The sequence below is a fragment of the Ambystoma mexicanum genome, chromosome 5q (genome assembly GCF_040938575.1).
Source record: "Ambystoma mexicanum isolate Mex_15411 chromosome 5q, UKY_AmexF1_1, whole genome shotgun sequence".
NCBI classification, from domain to species: Eukaryota; Metazoa; Chordata; class Amphibia; order Caudata; family Ambystomatidae; genus Ambystoma; species Ambystoma mexicanum.
The window spans coordinates 111,226,529-111,247,374 of NC_090933.1; the positions used below are offsets into that span (position 1 = coordinate 111,226,529).

Genomic DNA, 20,846 nt, shown 5'->3' on the forward strand with positions numbered 1-20,846 from the left:
CCTCTGATAGCTCCAACTTGAAAAGCAGGTTCAATTATCTGACGGTCCTTCCACTCCTGTTACGGTTCCTCTAGGGCGGATTGCTGATGTTCATTTACACAGTAGTGATCAAGTTTCCCCAACAAGATCCTCGAACGAGTCTTACGTGGTTGAAGAGATTCCAACAAAGGAACCAATTCCAATGGTTTGTGACAGTGATATGGATGATGAGAAATACACGACTAACGATACTGCACCGGTGAGGGCTACCAATTACAATCCATAAAAACATCCTACTGCAGATGGTATTCCTCCCCTGGGTGCTGATTTATTAAATCCAGCTGACAATTTGCATACGTTAGAATCCTGATATCCTGTTCTTTCTAGAATCCTTAATTTATTGGATAGGGGACATGATTACACACATTACGAACTCAGGGATTTGAAAGCTTTTCAAATACAAAAACTATCCAAATTAAATAAACTAGAAGGATATATTTTCTCTGAGAACTATAAACGTGAAGGTTGTTGTAAATTACCCTTGCTCAATGTTATGCACACCACTGCTGATGCAGGTACTCAAACGGGTATATGTAAATTAAATGAAAAACAGCTCTCTAATCAGGATGGTGCCCCCACCCACCATGTTTATTTTTCCGCAATCCTTTGCACAAACGGTAGCAGAATCAGGATCTGCTGAAACGATCCAAATTTTCCACCTATTCCCAACTGTGTCAAATGGTTTCTGCCAACGCTGAAAAAAAAGATCAGTTGCTATTTTTTACTCTGAATAATGATTCAGAGCAAAAGATGGTTTCCATCAAGGAACCAGTAAGCATCCAGTCAGGGGAAAACGATCACCCCGATAGTCCCTCAGCACTAACCGCTTTAACAGATGCTGAACCTACCATTAAAAATTACAACTGGAGTGTGAAGTACTTAATGAGAAAATTCAATCTAACGCCAATGAACAATACTTTACTTCCAGGGGGAAAAAAAAGGCTCTATATGCGGGCACTAAAAAGGAAGAATGACCGCCTAGCTGCTCAAACAGAAATAGACAATAAAACAAAAAAATGTGATAAAAAGAAACAAAACAATAAGAAGGAAATCTCCATCGTAACTTTGGAACAGACTAAGAAGGCACAAGCCAACCAAGGAGTTGTGCCTTCCCTCTCCACTGAACACAGAATTAATTTGGATGAACTTTCTGCGGAAAGTAAGTTGGCGCTGCACCTTTACCACAGGGTGATCCAAAACCTACCCCCTTTAGGGAATGCCCATACGCGTCATGATAATACTGATGTAATGGAGCTGATCCTTGTACCCAAAAACGTATACCGAAAAGGAGAGACTGAACTAATTCTAGAAAAGCAAAGTGAATTTACCTCCACTCTTAAATTGCCTCAACAAACTCTGTTATCAATGTACTATAAACCCATCGCGAACAACAGTTTATAAGTGTTAACAATGGGAACATTCTAATTCCTGGGTATGATTTGCGATGTCTTAACTCTGAGATGGAAGGGAACTCTGAGGGGAGTCTTGGTTTTGATGGGGAGGCTTCAATTTCCACGAGCTTTCGCTGTCGCTCCTCTAACGCCCTTTTCGGTGGCTGCTTTGAACCAGGCAAAGTCACCCAGGAAGCATTCCACCAAAGAGAATAGTTCACACCTACATGGTGAACAAGTGAACAGCAAATTTGCTATTAAATATAAATCTAAATTTGGCTTGCCAAAGGACAAGGTGGTCAAAGTACTAGAGGGTGTGGACTCCATCACCCGAGTGTTCCCATAATCTGTTAAGGACAGCTACCTTATAATATCTCTCTATCACAATCCACTCCAAAACCCGATTGAATCCATGTTTGTGAAAATTGCCAGAATGTTTGATGTTTGATGAGGTGATCACTCTGTGGACGAATTGTAAGATCTTATTGAGAGGTGATTTTAATGCAGAATGTATAATTACTCAAAAGTGTGGGTTATACTCTGACAGCATCTCTAAATCCACGTCCACGAGACGGCGAGGTGTAATTTTTTGGCTAATTGTTATTTTTTGTTATATCCTTTCAAGCTAGTGGACTTAACACGTTGAAGCGGGAGCATAAGAATTCTTGCATTGATTACTATGCTGCATCTGCTTTTCTTATTCAAAATTGTAGTGAGACTAATCATTTACCCGGGCTTTAGTGACCACTCGATGTAGGACTGTCAATAGAAGTCATGAGCTTACAGATGGAGAGATTTCACACAATGCCTATTGGAAAGTGACCGTCCGAGCATGTCCATGAGGTGGAGCATCTACTTATGTGACAAGATGAACTCCCTCATTGAAATCGAACTACATACAATTTGGTCTGATCGACCAATTTACAGTACTTTACATTTGAGAATAAGTCAAATCTCTATGATAATGCGCACTGCAATTGAAAAATTGGTAAAGTTCCAAAACTCTAAAAAAAGAAAATCATGTTCATTCTTACAGTAGACTAAACTGGCTAAAGCAAATAAAAACACCGAGTTAAGACATCTAAAAACAATGTCCCTGGGAAATGTGGAATTCCATAAACGTAAGACAATAATATGTGATTTATATAGAAACAAATGCAAAAACCATAGACTTTACTTACATCATATAACCAATCAGGTGATGTTGTTCAACTTGTGTCTCAATGATAGACACTCCACATGCGCTCCGCTACGTTCAAATGAACCAAGAGCTACCTTAGAACAGATTTCGGGTATTACAGCAGATGTGTGGATACAATTTTTAAGTCAAAAATTCGAACTACCTGAGTGATTTCGTAAACAACTCTAAATCTACAGCCATGACATCTGTGGACTTTGTTGGGTGGTCTAAAGAAGAAATTATGATAGCCATTGGGTCATTGATAATCTCAAAAGCGCCCGGGCCGGACTGTAATCATCCTTGTGTCATCAAGAGGAATCCTTCCTTGTGGGCTGCATTGCTAAAAGTTCAGTTTCACTACATCTTTGATACTGACAGAATCCCTGCTTCTTGGTTGAAATCAATAGTGGTCTCGATTTACAAAAAGGGCAATAAAACAGACCCTGAACATTTTAGGCCCATTGCATTGATTGATGCGGGAGCAAAGGTACTTGCAATCTTGCTATTACAAGATCTTCAAGCCCATATTGGTTTTCACAAAAGCTTGCCACGATTCCAAATTGGATTTCGTGCCCAAATGGGCAAGTGGATCTATTTTGGCCCACTTTCTTGTAAAAACTAAAAACGCTAATACGAGCCCGATTCACATGGCATCAGTCGATATTTCTGCAGCCTTCAATTGTGTGATCTGAGCAAAACTATGGGAGAAGTTGGAATGTTTGGGTGTTCCCGAATATCTTATTACCCTGATAGCAAAATTGCATCATAACACTTCATACCTGGTCAGGATCAACACTTCGGGTGCTACAACGCAGCAGAACAGAGCTGCAATTTGGCAGTAACCATGTTTAACCTCTACCTCTGTGACATTGATGAGATCTGGACAAAGGAGATCACTTATCCTGCAAGGCTGGGCCATTTAAAGATCGAATGGCTCGCCGTTTCGGACGACATTCTAATATTTGACCTACACCGTTTGGACTGCAAATAAAACTCAATATATTTGCTGATTATCTGTTCAACTATAATGTTCAATGTAATGTCCAAAAATCAAGGGTCTTTATATTTGGGAATTTGAAGAGAACTCCATTTATAGAATGGACTATAAATCGTATTTCTATTCCTAAAGCTATGACCCTAAAATATCTAGCTTACGATACTACGGACACCAATTAATTAAAAATGTGGAAGAGTGGGTTGAATGAAAAGGTCACTGTCTTGGCTACGAAAATGCAGATTGTGTATGCTAAGTTTTGTACATTTTCAAGGTCCCGTTGTTTGAATTTTATATGCTAATAGTGGAAGCGATTATTCTATATGGATTGGACATGTTCCTCTTAAACATTTACAAGGTCCTTGACCAGATACAGGGTGCTCTTTGGAAGGGCACTCTGCACCTGGCCAAGTCACTTCCCAACTCTGTTCTTCGCCAGGAATTGGGGCTGACTTCCTGGTCCACTAGGCTCCACTGGTGGTGTTTGACTAACTTATCAAAAATGCTGTATCCTCTGCCTAATTCATTATATGAAGAGCAGGGACGAATGATTATAGAGAGAAATCCACCATCAGTAGCAACGTTTTATGACTCCATGGTTAAACTGTTAGATGATTGCTCAATCACTCAAGCTGATTTGGAATTTCGCTTGCAACATGTGAAGAAATGTTTATTTGAAAATGATTGGTTGAGAACTTTCAAAGTGATTTTTGCAAGGAGACTGTATTGTGAAGCGGCTTTGTTTGAATCTAAGTAGATGCCCTGCAGAATGTATTTGTTGAAGTTTCCCTGCTGTCTATTGAAGGATGTTTACCTACGATTCAAGTTAAATCAGTTGTACACTCTAGAAAGAACTATGAAATGGGGTAATATACCTGTAATTGAGGGGAGTATGAGGTGTCGTTTTTGTAACAATGCAGTACAGAAAGAAACCTTAAAACATCTTGTAATCTACTACAAATATTTTGAGAACAAGCAGGTAGAATTTTTGGGGTGTAACATAGTGGGCTCAACAATGGGTGCTGGGGAATGGTGCTGGATGTCACTCATGTGGGGATAGTCAACATGTCCTTAACATTTTTGGTAGTGCTTTCTGCTGAATTAGAACAAATGCATGTTCAAAGCCAATAGTGATACTTGTATCTATTTAAATCTACAAAATAGGACTAACTTATGAAAATGTAAATAGTAATTGTTTTATGTAGGATTTGTGTTATTCTTATATTAGAGAGAAGAATTTTTTTGTTTTTTTGTTAATGAAGTCAGGGTGTGCTGGTAATACACCGCCTTTACGGTTTTTAAAGAACTTTTTTTGCTAGTATGGGGTGCTGAGTTAACTGTAATTAAGAATGATGAACATGGAAAGATTCTTTTTATATGTTATGTGAATGTTGTAAAAGTTTGAACAAACTAATAAACAACTTAATAATACAAAAATAAAAAAACTGCTTTGTTTTGAGAACCTGAGCCAGAGTGTGTCATCCTGTCTACGGGTGCCGCCTTACCTATTGCTGTCCAACGTGGGAAGGAGCCACTTTGATTCTCTATATTCTAACATAGATTTTCCTTTGCATACATATTCCCCTTTACACACTATTTGTATAAGAGATAGGGCAGGCATTAGGTTTTGTTAGTATAGGCCATTTCGATTTGACAGAGACGGACTAGGACTCTGTTTTCTTTATTATTTGAAGGAAGAGCCTACCCCCATCTTAGCCATAGGGCAAAGTAGGAGTTTTTCAAAACCCTGAGAATTGAATAAAGGTTTTACAAATTGTACCTTGTGTCAGTGTCATACTTGTGATAACATGCCTCACTTACAGCATCCTTTGTAATTGTAATTGCTTATTTGTAAAGCGTGTATGCACAGGTGAAGTGCTTCAAAGCGCTTCAGGGCATGAAAGGAAACAAGGTATTACAGTCACCATTCTTAAGCCTTGAAGATTCCGAATCAAACAACAACTAGCATACCAGGCCAGAGGCATATCTACTAGTGTAAGTGCATGGCAAAGAGTGAGGAGAAGGGGGAGATTTAAAGGAAAGTACAGTACAATAAGCAAGAGTACAAGGGCCTGGCTAGAGAGGGGAGACAGAGGGAAGAAAGGACAGACAGATTTGCAAGGTGTAGTACATTTAGGGTCGTGAAGTGCACAGGGACAGGAAGTGCAAGGTTGGGGGAGGAGTGAGGGAGTTTTCAGAAAAATCACTAACCTTTTTTCCCAGTTGCAGTCTAGCACATGGGGGTATTTCGACATATGAAATCTGTAGGGAAAGGTACCCAAAACAGTATAATTTTAAGATATTTACTTATTTGTGGAAGTCAAGTTTTCATTCATGTAACCGATATAAACCTAATTTTATTCCGTCAGTGCATTTTCAAGGGTGCCTAGATACCTTGTAGAGGAGGAGCCAAATAACCTTACTCCACCTGCCCCGCCTACATTACCTAAGAAGTATGAACCAAAGTATGTGACATATACTACACCAATCAGAAGGCAAGAAGAAGAGCAACAACTCTATGCAGTACCCATAAGAATGCCTATACCTAAGAGAATATGGGAAATAAAGTATCCATTAAGGAAATAATACCTACACCCAAGACATTAGGATGGTCATTTGAATGTGATTCCTGATGAAACAAAGAAACTGAATGACCAGCATGAATGGTGACATCATACGAAAACCGAATCGATTCTATAGATAGAAGATAATCTGACGTGAGAGGCAGACTATTTATGAAGACGAATGAAGAAGTACTATGCATCACTGACATTTTGGGATCAAGATGAATGTTAATGGATATTTGTAAAGCGCACTATTACCAACGGAGTGGAACCCTGGTGCTCTGGCGGCTCTGAAAAGAAGGGGGGGTTGAGTTAGTGGGAGGAAGCAGGAAAAGTGCAGGAGAGCAGTGATGTGCTGTTGGCGGCCTCAGCCTGGTGGTTCCGTTGGCTGCGCCTGGGTTGTTTTGCGGCCGGTAGTCGTCGTGTACTGTTGTGCGAGTCTGTGTCTTTTTTTTGTTTTTGTTGCAGTGTAGTGAAGTTTGTGCGGTTTGTTGTACTGTAGGTTTTGGTTGTATTGGTTTGGAATATGAGAGGTGTATGCAGAGCTGAAATTGTTAGTGGAGTTGGTTAGTTGGATTCTCTATCCTGAATTGAGGCGCTGGGCTTGTGTAGTCTCCCCTGATGTGCCAGTCCTGATCTGGGTCCCTCTGACATTCAAGGTTCCTTACTCCTCTGGTCCCCGCCTCCATCAGTCTTTCTCATAGCCCACCTGCCCTCCCTTCACACTCCTGTGGCCAGTGCACCTGCTAATGTCAACAAGTCAGGTTGTGTGCCGATTGCCAATATCTCAGCAATTCCACAACACTGTGGTACCTGGTGGTAACTAAGTGGCGGGTGGAGTAATTGGCTCGGTCTCTGTGCGTGTCGTCTGAGTTTGTCTATCCAGTGTCACCCGTCCCGGTGTCGTGGGCGCTTCCCCGTCATTTCTGGGGCTGTCTGTGTTTTTTCCTGTTTTGTCGTCCTATTCTCTGTTTCTGTTTTCAGTTGGAATAAGTGGTGTTGAAGAGCCAGGTTTTTAGTGATTTCCTGAATTTCAGGTGATCTTGGGTGTTTCTTATTTCTTTTGGGATGTTGTTCCAAGTTTTTGCGGCTGAGTGGTAGAAGGAGGTGCCTCCAAGTTTTTTCTTAAGGTATGGTTTGATTTCCAGGCGGATTTCGTTGCTTGATCGGAGGGGTCTGGTTGGTTTATAGATTGATATTTTCTTTTGTAAGAATTCTGCGCCTTGTCCACCGATTGCCCTGTGCATAATGCACATTGTTTTGAAGGTGATGCGATGTTTGACTGGGAGCCAGTGTAGTGTTTTTAGGGCTGGGGTGATGTGGTCTCTTCTGGATAGTTAGAGGACTAGTCTTGCTGCTGCATTTTGGATCCACTGCAGTTTCTTCAGGAGGTGTTCTGGTAGCCCGAGGTAGAGGCTGTTTGCATAGTCAATTATTGACATGATTAGTGTGTTGCCCCTTTGACTAGTTGTCGTGGTTTCATGGTGGTGAGTTGTTCAATCAGTGAGTTTTGGGAGTTGGCGTGATTGTCTTCAAACCAGATGTTGAAGTCCCCCCAGGATGATTAGGTGTTCGTGGTTGATGGCTAAGTTAGTGATGGCTTCTATGAAGTTGTCAACGAATGTTCCATCATATGTCGGGGGTCTGTACACCAGGATGAATGTGATGTTGGTTTTTGGGTTCGCCGTTAAGTGTATTACCATTGTTTCGCAGTTGAGGATGTCGAGTGGTTCATCGCTCTTTATTTTCAGGTGTTCGTTGAATGCTATTGCGATGCCTCCTCCTTTTTTGTTTTTCCTGCTTATTTGCAGGCATTTGAAGTTGGTTGGAAGGCAGCTTTGGAGTGTGATTTTGTAGTTGTGTCCAGCCATGTTTCTGTGATGAACAGGATGTCAATGCTGTTGTCGTCGAGTAGGTCGAAGATCTCTGTTGAGGGTTTTGACATGGATCTTGCGTTTATTAGATTGCAGTGAAGTTTGGAGGTGTTGTTTGGTTTGGACTTTCCTGTTGAGGTAGTCTCATGATCGGTGTTGAGGTTTCCTTCCTGGTCGATTTCTTGTTGATCTGTGGGTTTTGGAGTGTCAGCGTCTTCGAAGAGTTCTTCTAGGTTCTGTCTTGGGTTGTTTTTGTTTCCGTCGTGTTCATCTTCCAGATGTTTTGGTTGATGATTGGAATTTCCTTTTGCTTTGGTGATGTAGGGTGTTATCGCATAGGTCGTGTGCTGCTTGTTTTTTGTGTTCTTCATCCTTCTTCTGCTTGCATGTGTTAGGCCGTTTGATGTTGCTGATTCTAACATTGGGTTAGATTGCTGTGGTTGCCAGTTGTCAGCGAGGTATGGAGTTAGGTAGAGGGATTTGTCTCTTCTCTCAGTGTTGGTTCGATTTGTGTTCCTTTCTGTGGGGTTGTTAGGGAGAATTCTCCTTCTAGGGCTAATTTCCCTCACCTAGTGAGTCCCCCAGCAGCTTGGCTGGATTTCTGGAGTTTATTTTTTCCACCTGGTAAGAATGTACATCCTTTTTCCACTCTTACATGTGTTTTGGCCTATGTGTTGTTACTCATTGTGTGATCTTGGGCACTGGAGCACACCACTTAACCCAGGGTTGTCTTTAAGACTTCCCTTTGACTCCATTTCGCTGGGGCTGACTACAGTCCCCCAGAGAAAGGTAAAGTTGCCATTTACTTTACATAGTCATTTTTACCACAGACCCAGTACACCCCATCTTACATGGAGTACTGGAAAGGGCTAATCTGTACCGCTTTTCTGTCTGTACCTCCCAGAGCACTGTTTCACTCCTTTAACATTTAGACTTGGCTGGTGGCAGTGGTATCTACCCTAACTTTTCTACCGCGATCATATTAGATGAACGTGGTACTGTTCTTGGCTATTATATTAGCCTTGAACATAAACCCGCTTGACCAAATTGTCTTTCTTTTGGCTCCGGTTGGGTTTATTCGACATTTCTTTTTGTTAAAGTCCTTCTTGTGTTTTATTTTGCGCGGCAAACTAGGTTCGCCTTCTTTGTTCATCGTCTTTTGTAAGCCCTCCTCTTGGCGCCTGGGTGTCTAGGTGGGCTGAATGTGAGGGAGGGGTGTAGTCACCCCCTGCACACGGTATCCTAGGAAACCCAAGTCGGACTTTGCCATGATTGGCTGTGGTGGTTGTCCCGGCTGGACAACCCCCCCTGCTGCGTGATTGACAGCCAGGCTATGTGAATGGGGGTTTTGCGCATAAAAGGCAGGTCTCTTGGGCTAGAAGTCAGAGTCGCCTCTGGAACTACACGGAACCGAAGAGAAGCGGAGAGAACGATGGCTGCTGTAACTACCTCTTCCCGGTGAAGCCCTGCTGCAGTCCTGCGCTATCTACCCTTCGACGACTAAGAGGAGATCCAGTCCGGAGTCTTCTTCCCTTGAGCCTGGTGGGGATAACCAGCTCATCTTCTTCAGCCAGAGATCTCCGCCGTGGTCGAAATCGCTGCACACTGCTGTAGTGGTCCGGATAGCCACTTGCTGAGCCTCTCCCGTTTTTAAGGAGTGCACCTTTTATTCGTTGTCGCTGCTGCCGGCTTCATCACTGTGTGGTGCAGACCCCCTTTAGACGTCCTCCTTCACAACGAAGCTCCAGGAATCGTGGGTCTGCAGGAAACCAACAGGAACAACTGCCAGGGCACCAGCTGCACCATTGGAATAAGGTACTGTGTTCTACTCGAGGAAACTGGGTGAATCCCTTTTTCTTCATCTTCAAGGCTCGCCCTTTTCTTCCCTCCTTCTTATAACTTTTGCTTCCAAACATTGACAATATCAAAGTACTTTTGGCTACACTAAATCGTGAACTGTCTAACAGTGTGATCTTCGGCAAAAGGTCTCCGGTATCACTTAACCCTGGCTTCGAACCTTTGATTTTTGAACTTATGTTTCTGAGTGTTTCTCGATGCTGTCTGCCTAACCTAACTATTGCCTGTGATTTTTGCCACCAACTCCCTCTAGGTATCTCAGGTGCTAAGTGTGTTTTTGCCCGAGTAGCATTGCATGTCACGGACACACGTTTAGTTATTAGACCGAACTGTCAAAAAGTGATCGCAATCGTATTCACGGTAACATGTTTTGTTCGCAACACCGGTCCATTCAAACACAGGGTATTTATCTTGAGACTTACTATACAAAGTGATTTGGTTAGGTATATATTTTTCAGGTGGTTTTAATCTAATAGAAGTGTCGTGTTTACAGCAAATGGTTTAAAAATAAATGTACTTATATTTTTCTACCTGAAACCTTGAGTCAGTGTTTGCTTGAGTCACAGTAATTGTGGTCCCTTTGTGTAATCTCTGCTACTGCTCATAAACTCTTGAGATAAGCCTGGCTGCTCCGCCACTGCTACCAATCTGACATAGTAGTACAGGCTTGTACCAAAGGTAACACTTGTATTGCCACCTGTAGTCCTAATTGTGTGTAGTGGTCCCTAAGGGCACTGCACAGGATTCTGCCTAACACTGGTGTACAGCGGTGAGGATTTGGAAGTAGAGTGATTACACTTAGAGTGCTGCTATTGCTTGGGTTCAACTAACCCCAAGGCTAACACCACTAATTCTATTTAACTGAGAAATCATGTCAAATATGGAAAGCTACACTGAAGAGAGTATTTTACTCTATACTGCTGAGGTTCTCAGAACTATGTGTAGGGATAAGAATCTCTCTGGTAAAGGAAATAAATCTGAACTGGTTGCAAAGTTAATGGAAAAAAGTCTGGAGAGTGGGCCAGAAGGGCCTACCACTCCAGCCAATGTGGATTTTGAGGTTTCTGATTCTGAGAGTGTTACTTTATAAGAAGAAGATGAGTCCTTGTTAAGAAACCCTACAACTCCTTTGCCTGCTCAGAATGCACAACCTCTGTCCACAGGGACCCCCACAGGTCCTACACTTACTCCTGAGTTTATTGCACTGGAAGAAATGAGACTTGAATTGGAAGTGAAACGTATTGATGCACAAACTGCCATGAAACATCAGGAGTTAAGGCTCAGAGAAATGGAGCTGAACCATGAACTAGAAATGTAGAAACTGTCTCTAGAAAATGCTTCTCTCCCAGAGTCGTCTAGGTCTTCCAGCCCTAAGAGACCCCATCTGCCAAAGGAAATGATTGGTATGTATGAGCCTAAACTTGATGTTTTGGATTGGTTAGCAATGTTTGAGTACAATCATGGGATTCAAGGTATCTCAGGGAATCAGTTGATTCCTTGGTTTTTTTCTAGGCTCCCCCCTGTTGCAAGTGATGCTGTAATGGAGTTGGAGGATGAGGGTAAACAGGATTATGAGTGTGTGAAACTAGAATAGCTAGATTTGGGAAGACCCCTTTCAAGTATCTTAAGAGGTTTAGAACCCTCAAAAAGCATGATGGTACCCCTTGGGCTACCTGGGTGTGTGAATGTTTGAAAAACTTAGATGGTTGGGTTAAGTTACAAAGTGAACACTTATGAAGGTTTGAGGAATCTTGTAATGTTGGAGTCTATTTTTGATGTTTCCATCAAGATTCATCTTGCTGCGATCTCCCGATACACCAGAACCACGGGACGGACGTCTTTGTGGTCTCATCGTCTGGTGAAAGAATTCATGAAGGGACTATTCAGATCGGTCCCGCCGGTGAAGGCTCCGGCCCCGGCGTGGGAGCTCAACGTGGTGCTGACCAAGCTCATGGGACCTCCGTTCGAGCCTCTGCACTCAGCTCCGTTGAAGTTCTTGTCGTGGAAAACAGCATTTCTTGTGGCCATCACCTCCGCACGACGGGTGGGAGAGATCCAGGCCCTTTCCTGCAAGCCCCCGTACTTGACTTTTCACAACACGAGGGTAGTGCTCGGGACGCACCCCTCCTTCATGCCCAAGGTGCCGTCGGACTTCCACCTCAACGAACCCTTGGTGTTGCCTGTTTTCTTCCCGTCGCCTTCGTCGCCGGCTGAAAGGACTTTGCACTCGCTGGATGTGGCTAGAGCGCCGAAGTTCTACGTGGACTGCACAAAGAGTTTTCGGAAGACGTCACAGCTTTTTGTGAACTTTGGACCTGTCATTCAGGGGAAGGCTCTCTCAAGGGGCTTCCATTTCTAGATGGCTCTCCGGCTGTATCATGTACTGTCATCGGTTGGCAAACCGACTGCTGCGCGGCCGTCCGAGAGCCCATTCCAAAGAGCGATCGCAGCTACCAGGGCGTTCCTATCTGGTGTGCCCCTGCTGGACATCTGCAGGGCTGCTACGTGGAGGTCGACGCACACCTTCACGAAATTCTACTGCGCCGACCGGGATTCCAGGGAGGAGTCCAGGGTCGGCCAAGCAGTGCTGCGCAACCTGTACGCCTAAGGTGAGCCTGGTGAGAAGGTAAGAGATGCTTATGTTGAGTTGTTGTATTGCTTAATGTTGAGCCTGTTGCCACCTCCCGTGGTTGTGCATGTGTGTACTGCTACGTATTCTTTTATTCATGAGCATGTGAATCCATGCCAGACCCCATGCTGGAGAAGGAACAAGTTACTTACCTGTAACTGTTGTTCTCCAGCATGGGTCTGGCATGGATTCACATGCGAACCCTCCCGCCTACCCCTCTGCGGCTCTTCACTTGGTCATACTGCCACTTCACATGCTACCAAATCTGAAGATGGCTGCCAGAGGCGGGGCTTAGGGAGATGGCAGTCATTGGCTGTGGTCAGTATGACGCAGAGATCATTGATTAGTTACTACTACGAAAGACAGATCAGAAACGAAACTGATACTGATTTTTCTTTACCGAGGATTCCCAGCCTGACGACAGGAATATTCATGAGCATGTGAATCCATGCCAGACCCCATGCTGGAGAAACTAGCTAAGGCTGCTGATTTATGGGTTGCCAACAGGGCTACTCACAAGGCTTCTGGGGCTACTTGTCACGCCACTTACCTGAAGACCGGGATTCTCTGCACCCGCTTTCCCCTCCACCTCTTGGCATGTCTACCCACGCTTTCGCGCATGGGGATCCGCCACGGGGTGAGCTTCGGGGGTCCGCGCTGGAACTCCACTGCGCATGCGTGGGAGACCGCGGTCATGGTTCCGCGCATGCGCCGTGGATTGGGCCCTCGCGATCAGAAGGGCTTGCCTTTAAAGCCTCGCTCTGGGTCTGCCGGCGCCCGGCGACGGAACAGCTTGCGTTCCAAGCCTCGCGGGTGCCGGCGACCCATAAAAGGGAGCAGTGATCAGGAGCAAGTCGCGTCTCAACGCTGGTTTGTTCCGGATCGTGTTGCCCGCTCACTCGGCTTCCAAGTTACCTGCTTGCTCCTGCCTTCTGCCCTGGTCCGAGTTACCTGCTTGCTCCTGCCTTCTGCCCTGGTCCGAGTTACCTGCTTGCTCCTGCCTTCTGCCCTGACTCCAGTTACCTGCTTGCTCCTGCCTTCTGCCCTGGCCCCGTTTCTCCCCTCCTTAACCATTCTTCCTCTCCAGCGGGTCCCTGGGCCATTTTGCCAGTTTAGCTCTAGCTTTGCTGTGGGTTCCCCTGGGTTCCCATCCCAGTCCTTAGGTTCCCTCCTTGATACTTGGTTCTTCCTACTCCTGGATCAGTTCCCCTCCTCCAGTCTGAGTCCTCACCTGTTTGCTCTGGATTTTTTGGACTATCTGGTGTTCACCTGTCTGGCCAGTCTCTCCCAGACCAGTTTCCTATTGCCTGCAAGATCCTCGCCTTCCTGTGGACAGTGTTCTACCCGCCCCGTCTTCTCCTCGTAATCATCTTTGGCCAACCTTGGACTTGAATCTGCCACAGCATCAGTTTAATTTCTCCTGGGATTGGCTCTTTTGGATTTCACACTTTGGCAAGAATCTTCAGACTAAGGACTTTGAACTTCCGCCTCTCCTGCCTGTGCCTGCCCGCTCCCAACGTCACTCTAATCAGGAGAGTGCATCCCGTGACGTTGGGAGTCGGTCCATCTTCCACCCAGTATCAATCTTGGGTGGTGGAGAGGATGGTTCCTCGTGTCACTTGCTCATCTAGCAACTGGTGTCAGTCTGGCTGCCTCATCAAGATCAACTACCAAGCAGACAGGTACGCAGCATTCTCGTGATACACACTTTAACACTACTCAGAAGAAGGATGAGGGGAAGCAGCCAAAGAAAGACAACAAAGAGAATTCCTATAATTCCAATCCAAAAGAGGGCAACAAACATAACCAGGGTAAGCCACAAGGTAAACCGAATCAGGCTAGTGTACCACCTGGTTCCACACAAGATGGAGGTCAGAGCAAACCCCCATTCCAAAAAGCATTTGGAAAATGCTTTGTTTGTGGGTTACCTGGCCATGTGAAAGGAGATCCCAAGTGTAAGGGTAAACCTTCAGGGATCAACACTGTCTCCTTAGCCTTCTGACAGGTGGATGAAGTACCTATAGCCATTTTAAACTTTCAACTAATAGCTGATGAACCCATGAGAGTCTCAGCTAGTGTTTCTTTAGTGTCCTTGGGTCTTTGGGAACAACCGAATGTATATGTCTATAACTCAATCCCAGATAATACTAAAGAGTATTACAAAGATGGTGTTCTTGTGAAAGGTCAGGAAACCACTGCCATCAGAGACCCTGGAGACAGCATAACTGTGGTTGATGAATGTTTTTTCAAGGTACAGGATTGTTGCTAAGACACCCAAACACCTAACCAAGTTAGGTGGAGGCCCTGTGCAAATGGTTCCCCAGTTACCAGCTCTCATCCAGTGTAATGACATGACTGTCAGAATACCTGCAAGTGTGCAGAATAACGTACCTGGGAGGGTCCTGTTGGGTAATGACCTTAAACCTCTTGGAGTTGTGTCTAGTACCCCCAGCAGAAGGAAACAGGAGCTCAAAGGTAAAACTTATATTGCCACCTGTAGTCTTAATTGTGTGCGGTGGTCCCTAAGAGCACTGCAAAGGATTCTGCCTAACAGAAACGTAAACTGCAATCGCATAAGAAATTCTGTAGCGGGGTTTGCAGGGAGGGAGCGATATGGCATACGTTGTCGGACCATCCCATCGAAAGAACGTTACCAGGTAAGAGAGTAACTTGTTCTTCGAGCGGATTGGGTCCTCCGACGTATTCCATATCTATGACAGACTCCCAAAGCAGTACCAATGTAAGGAGGTGGGAAAATAATTTAGAATACAGAAATTTAGAATGCCCAATCAAATTGCAGAGTAAAGGACCGCCTTGCCAAAGGCCAGATCCTGCCTATGGATAGAATCTAGGGAGTAGTGTCGTACAAAAGTATGGACCGAAGCCCACGTGGCTGCTTCACAGATGTTGCGAATAGGAACACCCCTCTGCAGGGCAGTAGAGGCAGCCATACCCCTAGTAGAATGGGCCTGCAAGCCTACCAGAGGGTCCTTACCCGCCAAGCAGTAACATTCAGAAATTGCCAAGATAATCCATCTAGACAGTCTGCTTAGTAACAGCTTGTCCCAAACGCCTTCCAGCGTAACTAATAAAGAGCTGATCGTCCACTCTCACCCGGGACATGCGTGAAATGTAGAAGCTTAAAGCTCTCCTAGGATCCAACCTATGGAGCCTCTCCTCTTCCTTGCCAGGATGTGGAGGAGGATAAAATGCCGGAAGAATAACCTTCTGGCTTAAATGAAATTCTGACACCACCTTCGGAAGAAAGGAAGGATGAACTCTAGGACAACCCTGTCCTTATGAAACACAGTGAAGGGTGGCTTAACTGAAAGTGCCTGCAACTCACTCTGCGAGCGGAAGTGACCGCAACTAAAAATACAGTTTTAAGTGTTAACAGTCTCAAAGGACAAGAATGTAAAGGCTCAAACGGAGCACCCATTAGGAATTTTAGAATAAGGTTCAAATCCCAACCCGGCACCTATAAAGGTGACTGCGGGAACACGTTAGTGAGCCCTTTGAGAAACTGAGAAATTAAAGGAATTTTGAAATAAGAACACTCCTCAGACGAGCGCTTAAAGATGGACAGCACCGGCAAGTAACCTTTAATGGTACCCACTTGCAAGCCCTTGTGGGCTAACGAAAGCAAGAAAGACAAAACCACAGGAATGTCACATGAAAAAGGATCCACATTCTTAACCCTGCATCAGTCGCAGAACTTTCTCAAACGGCAACGGTACAGGGACTTTGTTGCCGGCCGTCTGGCTGAAAGCAACACCTCCATCACGTCTTCAGGGAGGTCCCAATATTTGTACCTCAACCTTTCAGAAGCCAAGCGTGAAGGTTGAGGGATCTGACCTCTGGATGGAGAACCTGACCCCGCCCCTCCCGTGAGAACAGATCGTCTCGGTAGGGAAGACGACGTGGAGGGCAGATGGACAAGTCGAGAAGGTCTGAGTACCACATCCTCCGGGCCCATGCCGGAGCAATGAGGATCATCCGGGAACCGAACCTCCGCAGCACTTGTGGGATGACGGGGACGGGAGGAAACGCGTACAGCAGTTTGAAGGAACACTCCACCACGAACGCGTCACCTAAGGCTCCTTTTGGAGGAAATTCCTGCGAGCATAACCTTTCGCACTTCCGGTTGACACTGGAGGTGAAGAGATCCACTTGAGGAGTCCCCCAAAGGGCAAAGATCTCCAGGAGAATCTCCTGAGCCAGCTCGCACTCGTGAGAGATTGCGCTCTGCCTGCTCAGAGCGCCCGCCGTCTTGTTTTCGTCTCCGGCCAGATGAACTGCTGAGATCGAAATTTCCTGCTGGATGGCCCAGAACCAGAGCTGCATCGCCTCCCTGCACAGAGGAAGTGACCCTGCCCCCCCCTTTTTGTTGAGGTACTGCATGGCCACTGTGTTGTCCGTCAGAATCAGTACATTCTTCCCTCTCACAGTCGGCATAAAAGCCTTCAGAGCAAGCCTGACGGCCCTCAGCTCCAACAGATTGATATGGGATCTGGACTCCGACGGAGACCAACGACCGCTGACTGTCAGCTCGTTGGCATGAGCTCCCCATCCCGTGAGGGACGCGTCCGTCACGATCGTCAAATCCGGCCAGGGTAGCCAAAATGGAGCCCCCCTCATCAGATTGCCTTCGATGGCCCACCACAGAAGGTCCTGGGTGACCGAGGTCGGCACCTGAACGGGGTCCGACATCCTGCCGGAGGACTGTGACCACTGCATCTTGAGAGCCCATTGCAGAGATATCATCCGCAACCTGGCCTCTGGCACCAGAAGAATGCAGGATGCAATGAGGCCGAGCAACCTCAACAACTCGAACGCTGGGAGAGACTGGGCATGTTGAAACTTGTGAACCATCTGCTGAATGTGACGAGCCCTCACCTGGGGAGGAAAACACTGCCCCAGGGACGTGTCGAGCACTGCTCCGATGTACTGGAGCCGCTGAGTTGGCGTCAAGTGGGACTTCTTTAAGATGAGGGAGAAGCCCAGCTTGTGAAGGGAGTGGCAGGTGACGGACAGATGATCCAGGACTTGCTCGGGAGAGCGCGCCCTTATCAACCAATCGTCCAGGTAGGGGTAGACGTGAATCCCCCCTTTCCTGAGATACGCTGCCACCACCACCATGAGCTTGGTGAAGACCCTCTGGGCGGAGGTCAATCCGAACGGCAAGACCCGAAACTGACTGAAAGTGCGAGTCACCAACCGAGAACCTCAGGTACTTCTTGTGCTTGGGATGGATAGACAAATGAAAATAAGCGTCCTTGAGGTCTAGAGACACCAACCAGTCCTGCAGTTGAAGGGCCTGGAGGACTTGAGAAAGAGTAACCATCTTGAACCTGTCCTTCCTGAAAAGCTTGTTCAAACCGCCCAGGTCCATGATGGGTCTCAATCCCCCGTCTTTCTTCGAAATCAAAAAATAAGGGAAAACCACCCCTTGTTCCTCTCCGCTATAGGGACCAGTTCTACGGCGCCTTTCTCCAGCAGGGATTGTATTTCCTGCGCAAGGAGCATATCCGGACTCTTCAAAGAGAGATTCCCTGGTGGATTGTCGTGAGGCCTCTGCCGGAAAGGAAGACAGTAGCCATGGGCTATGACCTCCAGAACCCACACATCTGAAGGGTTGCCAGACATTTGGTCGAAAAAAATTGGTCGACCAGACAAATGGTCGAACCAATTTGGTCGAATTTTTTTTTTTTATTTTAACCCTTTTTTTTGGGGGGTCCCCCCCAACCCCCTTTTTTTCTCTAAAAACCCTTTTTTTTACTAAACGAAAACCCGAAAAATAAATATATAAATAAAAAAAAATTCGACCATTTGGTTTTAGACCAAATTGCGTCGACCAAATTGCAGTCGACCAGTTTTTTTTCGACCAGTTGACTGGACACCCATCTGAAGTAATGGCACGCCACTCTACAAGATGCTGCGCCAGCCTTCCCCCCCAACCGGCGAACCATGGGACATGGCCTCATGACTGAGCTGAAGCGGCTGCGGCAGTGCCTGACGGCAAAGAGGCAACTGCCCGAGCGGCCTTGGCACCTCGAGTACCCTGTTTTCCACCTCTGGCACTCCTACGGTGGCCCCTTTGACTTGCAGCTCCTCTCGATTTACTAAAGGATGAGTGATATCGAGAGGAACCTCCCCTCCATTGCTATCCCCTAGGATGAAAAGGCAGAGGTTGGCGAACTGCAGCGCTCAATGACTTTGCTGCAGCTTTGGAGGTCTGCAAGCTCTCAAAGCTTGCGTCAGTTTTGCTGCCAACAAGATGTGCAACATCAAAGGGCATGTTGAGGAGCCGGGCTTGCACATCAGGAGCAAACCCCGACTTCCGCAACCACGCAAACCTGCGTATTACGGTGCTCGCCGCCATGGACCGGCTGACGCAATCTACCATGTCCAGACACGACTGAACGGACTCACACATGGCATCCTTGCCATCCTGCACGATAGCAAGAAAACCATCCCGTTCCTCCCCTTCGAGAATATGTTCAGCCACTAAGGAAATACAGTTCCACAGAGTGTGCGTGAAACGTGACAAGGCACATACGGATTTGGTTGCCTGAAGCGCCATACCCCCTGAAGAAAACACTTTCTTAGCCCAGCCGTCAAAACGTTTGTCGCCCCTATCAGGAGGAATGGTAGGGTACGATGCCTGCTCTGCTGGGGCCGTAGCTGCCTGCACCACCAAACTCTCCGGAGTGTGGGGCGTAGTCAAGTAGCATGGGTCGCCACTGGCTGGGCGGTATTTCTTCGGCAAGGACTTGCTCACTGCCAGGAGACTCTCTGGAGAAGTCCAAGCTGCAGCCACCCTTCTCTGCAAGGACATATGGAATGGCAACACCGGGTCAGTCGGTGGACCTTGGTCGAGGAGATCAGTCAGGTCATCCTGCTGAAAATCCCCAGGTGGCGCAGACCACCCCAAGTAATCCATCACCCTCGACATAAGGCGCCGGTACGATGACTCGGCGTGCGTGCCAGGCTCAGGCATACCGAACTCCACCTCCGGAGAGGCGTCCAGACCACTGGCGTTGTGCAAAGACTGACGCAGGTCTTCAAGCTGGCTATCACCAGAAAGGAGGTCATCAGGAACCTCTACAGGAACCTTACCTTCCTCAGACCCTTCATCCACCTCAGAAATATAATCCAGAGGCTGGAAAGAGGGCACAGAAAAAGGGACAAAGACATTTTTTGCCTTGGCCAGAACCTTTCTGGGGGTAGCACCGTGCCACGGGGTAAATCTGACAAAGGAGCCTCGGAAGGCGTCGACGGAATCGGCGTCGAGCGTGGCGCCGACAGCTTTGACTGCGTCTACACAGGCCTCGAGGGCAGAGCCCCGAGTGTGTCCTTTGACAGCCTGGGCACCGATGGCGTCGACTGCTTCCTCAGAGGCAGAGCCTCCGAGAGAGTCCCTCGAAGACCTCGGCGCCGAAGGCGTCGACGTCTTCCTCGAAGACTTCACAGGCTCTTGCAGTCTCGAGGGCGTCGAGGACCGGGACCTGGAACGGGCATGACTAGAGCAACCAACCTTGTCCGACCGGGAACTCGAAGGCGCCCGTTGGCCGGGACGACCGCTCGAGCCCGAAGGCATACGAGTGGCGTCTTTAGCACGGTCACGGTCGGCGTCTTTGGACGGAGGACGGACCGGAGCCCTGCGACTGAAAAATCGCCACCATCTCCTTTTCGGAAGGAATCCCATTCCTCAGGAGTGGATTGCTTGTTGGGACAAGCAACCCGCTGATGGGTGGAGGCCTCAGACGAGGACGGGGAAGGCGACCGGTGCCAGCGCTTCCGTGAGTGCCTCGAAGAGGCAGAAGAATGGTGGGACAGACTCCTGGACCGAGACTCTTCCCCCCCCCCCCGGATTTACGCTGACGATGTGGAGAGACACCCCTCGAATCGTCAGTCGAAAGGCTGGCGGATCTAGACTTCCTGGGCTTGGCCACCTTACCTACAGAAAGCTTCTTCTTACGCACCTGCAAGGCCTTTGAAGTAAGCGACTGGCAGTCCACACAGTCATCTGTATCGTGGTCCTCCCCGAGGCACCAGAGGCAAGCGGTGTGCGTGTCCGTCAGCGACATCTTGGACCCCAGTCCTGACACTTCTTAAAACCCGGCCGCGGGGTAGAAGAAGATGAAGACATGATGAGATATACTTCACAAACGAACAGGTTCGAGGAACTGAAAGAACAGAACTCAGAAGAGTCGAGTCGCGCTGAGATCTCCGAAGCGAACACGTTCGAGGAAAACACGGAACTGAGGCTACGGGCGTTGTCCGTCCTACTTATAGCACCCGGTGACGTCGGCTCG

General features: G+C 46.9%; 1 protein-coding gene across 2 annotated transcripts in view; it reads right to left on the reverse strand.

The window, feature by feature from the left end:
• Nucleotides 1–20,846, reverse strand: part of HJURP (Holliday junction recognition protein) — a 967,877-nt gene that overhangs the window by 432,096 nt on the left and 514,935 nt on the right. Inside the window, exon 13 of one of the 2 annotated variants that reach the window (XM_069620625.1) lies at nucleotides 5,816–5,866. The exons of the other annotated variant lie outside the window; for it this stretch is intronic. Coding sequence (XP_069476726.1) covers nucleotides 5,816–5,866 — 51 coding nt within the window. The remainder of the gene's footprint in view (nucleotides 1–5,815; nucleotides 5,867–20,846) is intronic. 2 annotated transcript variants of the gene reach the window in all.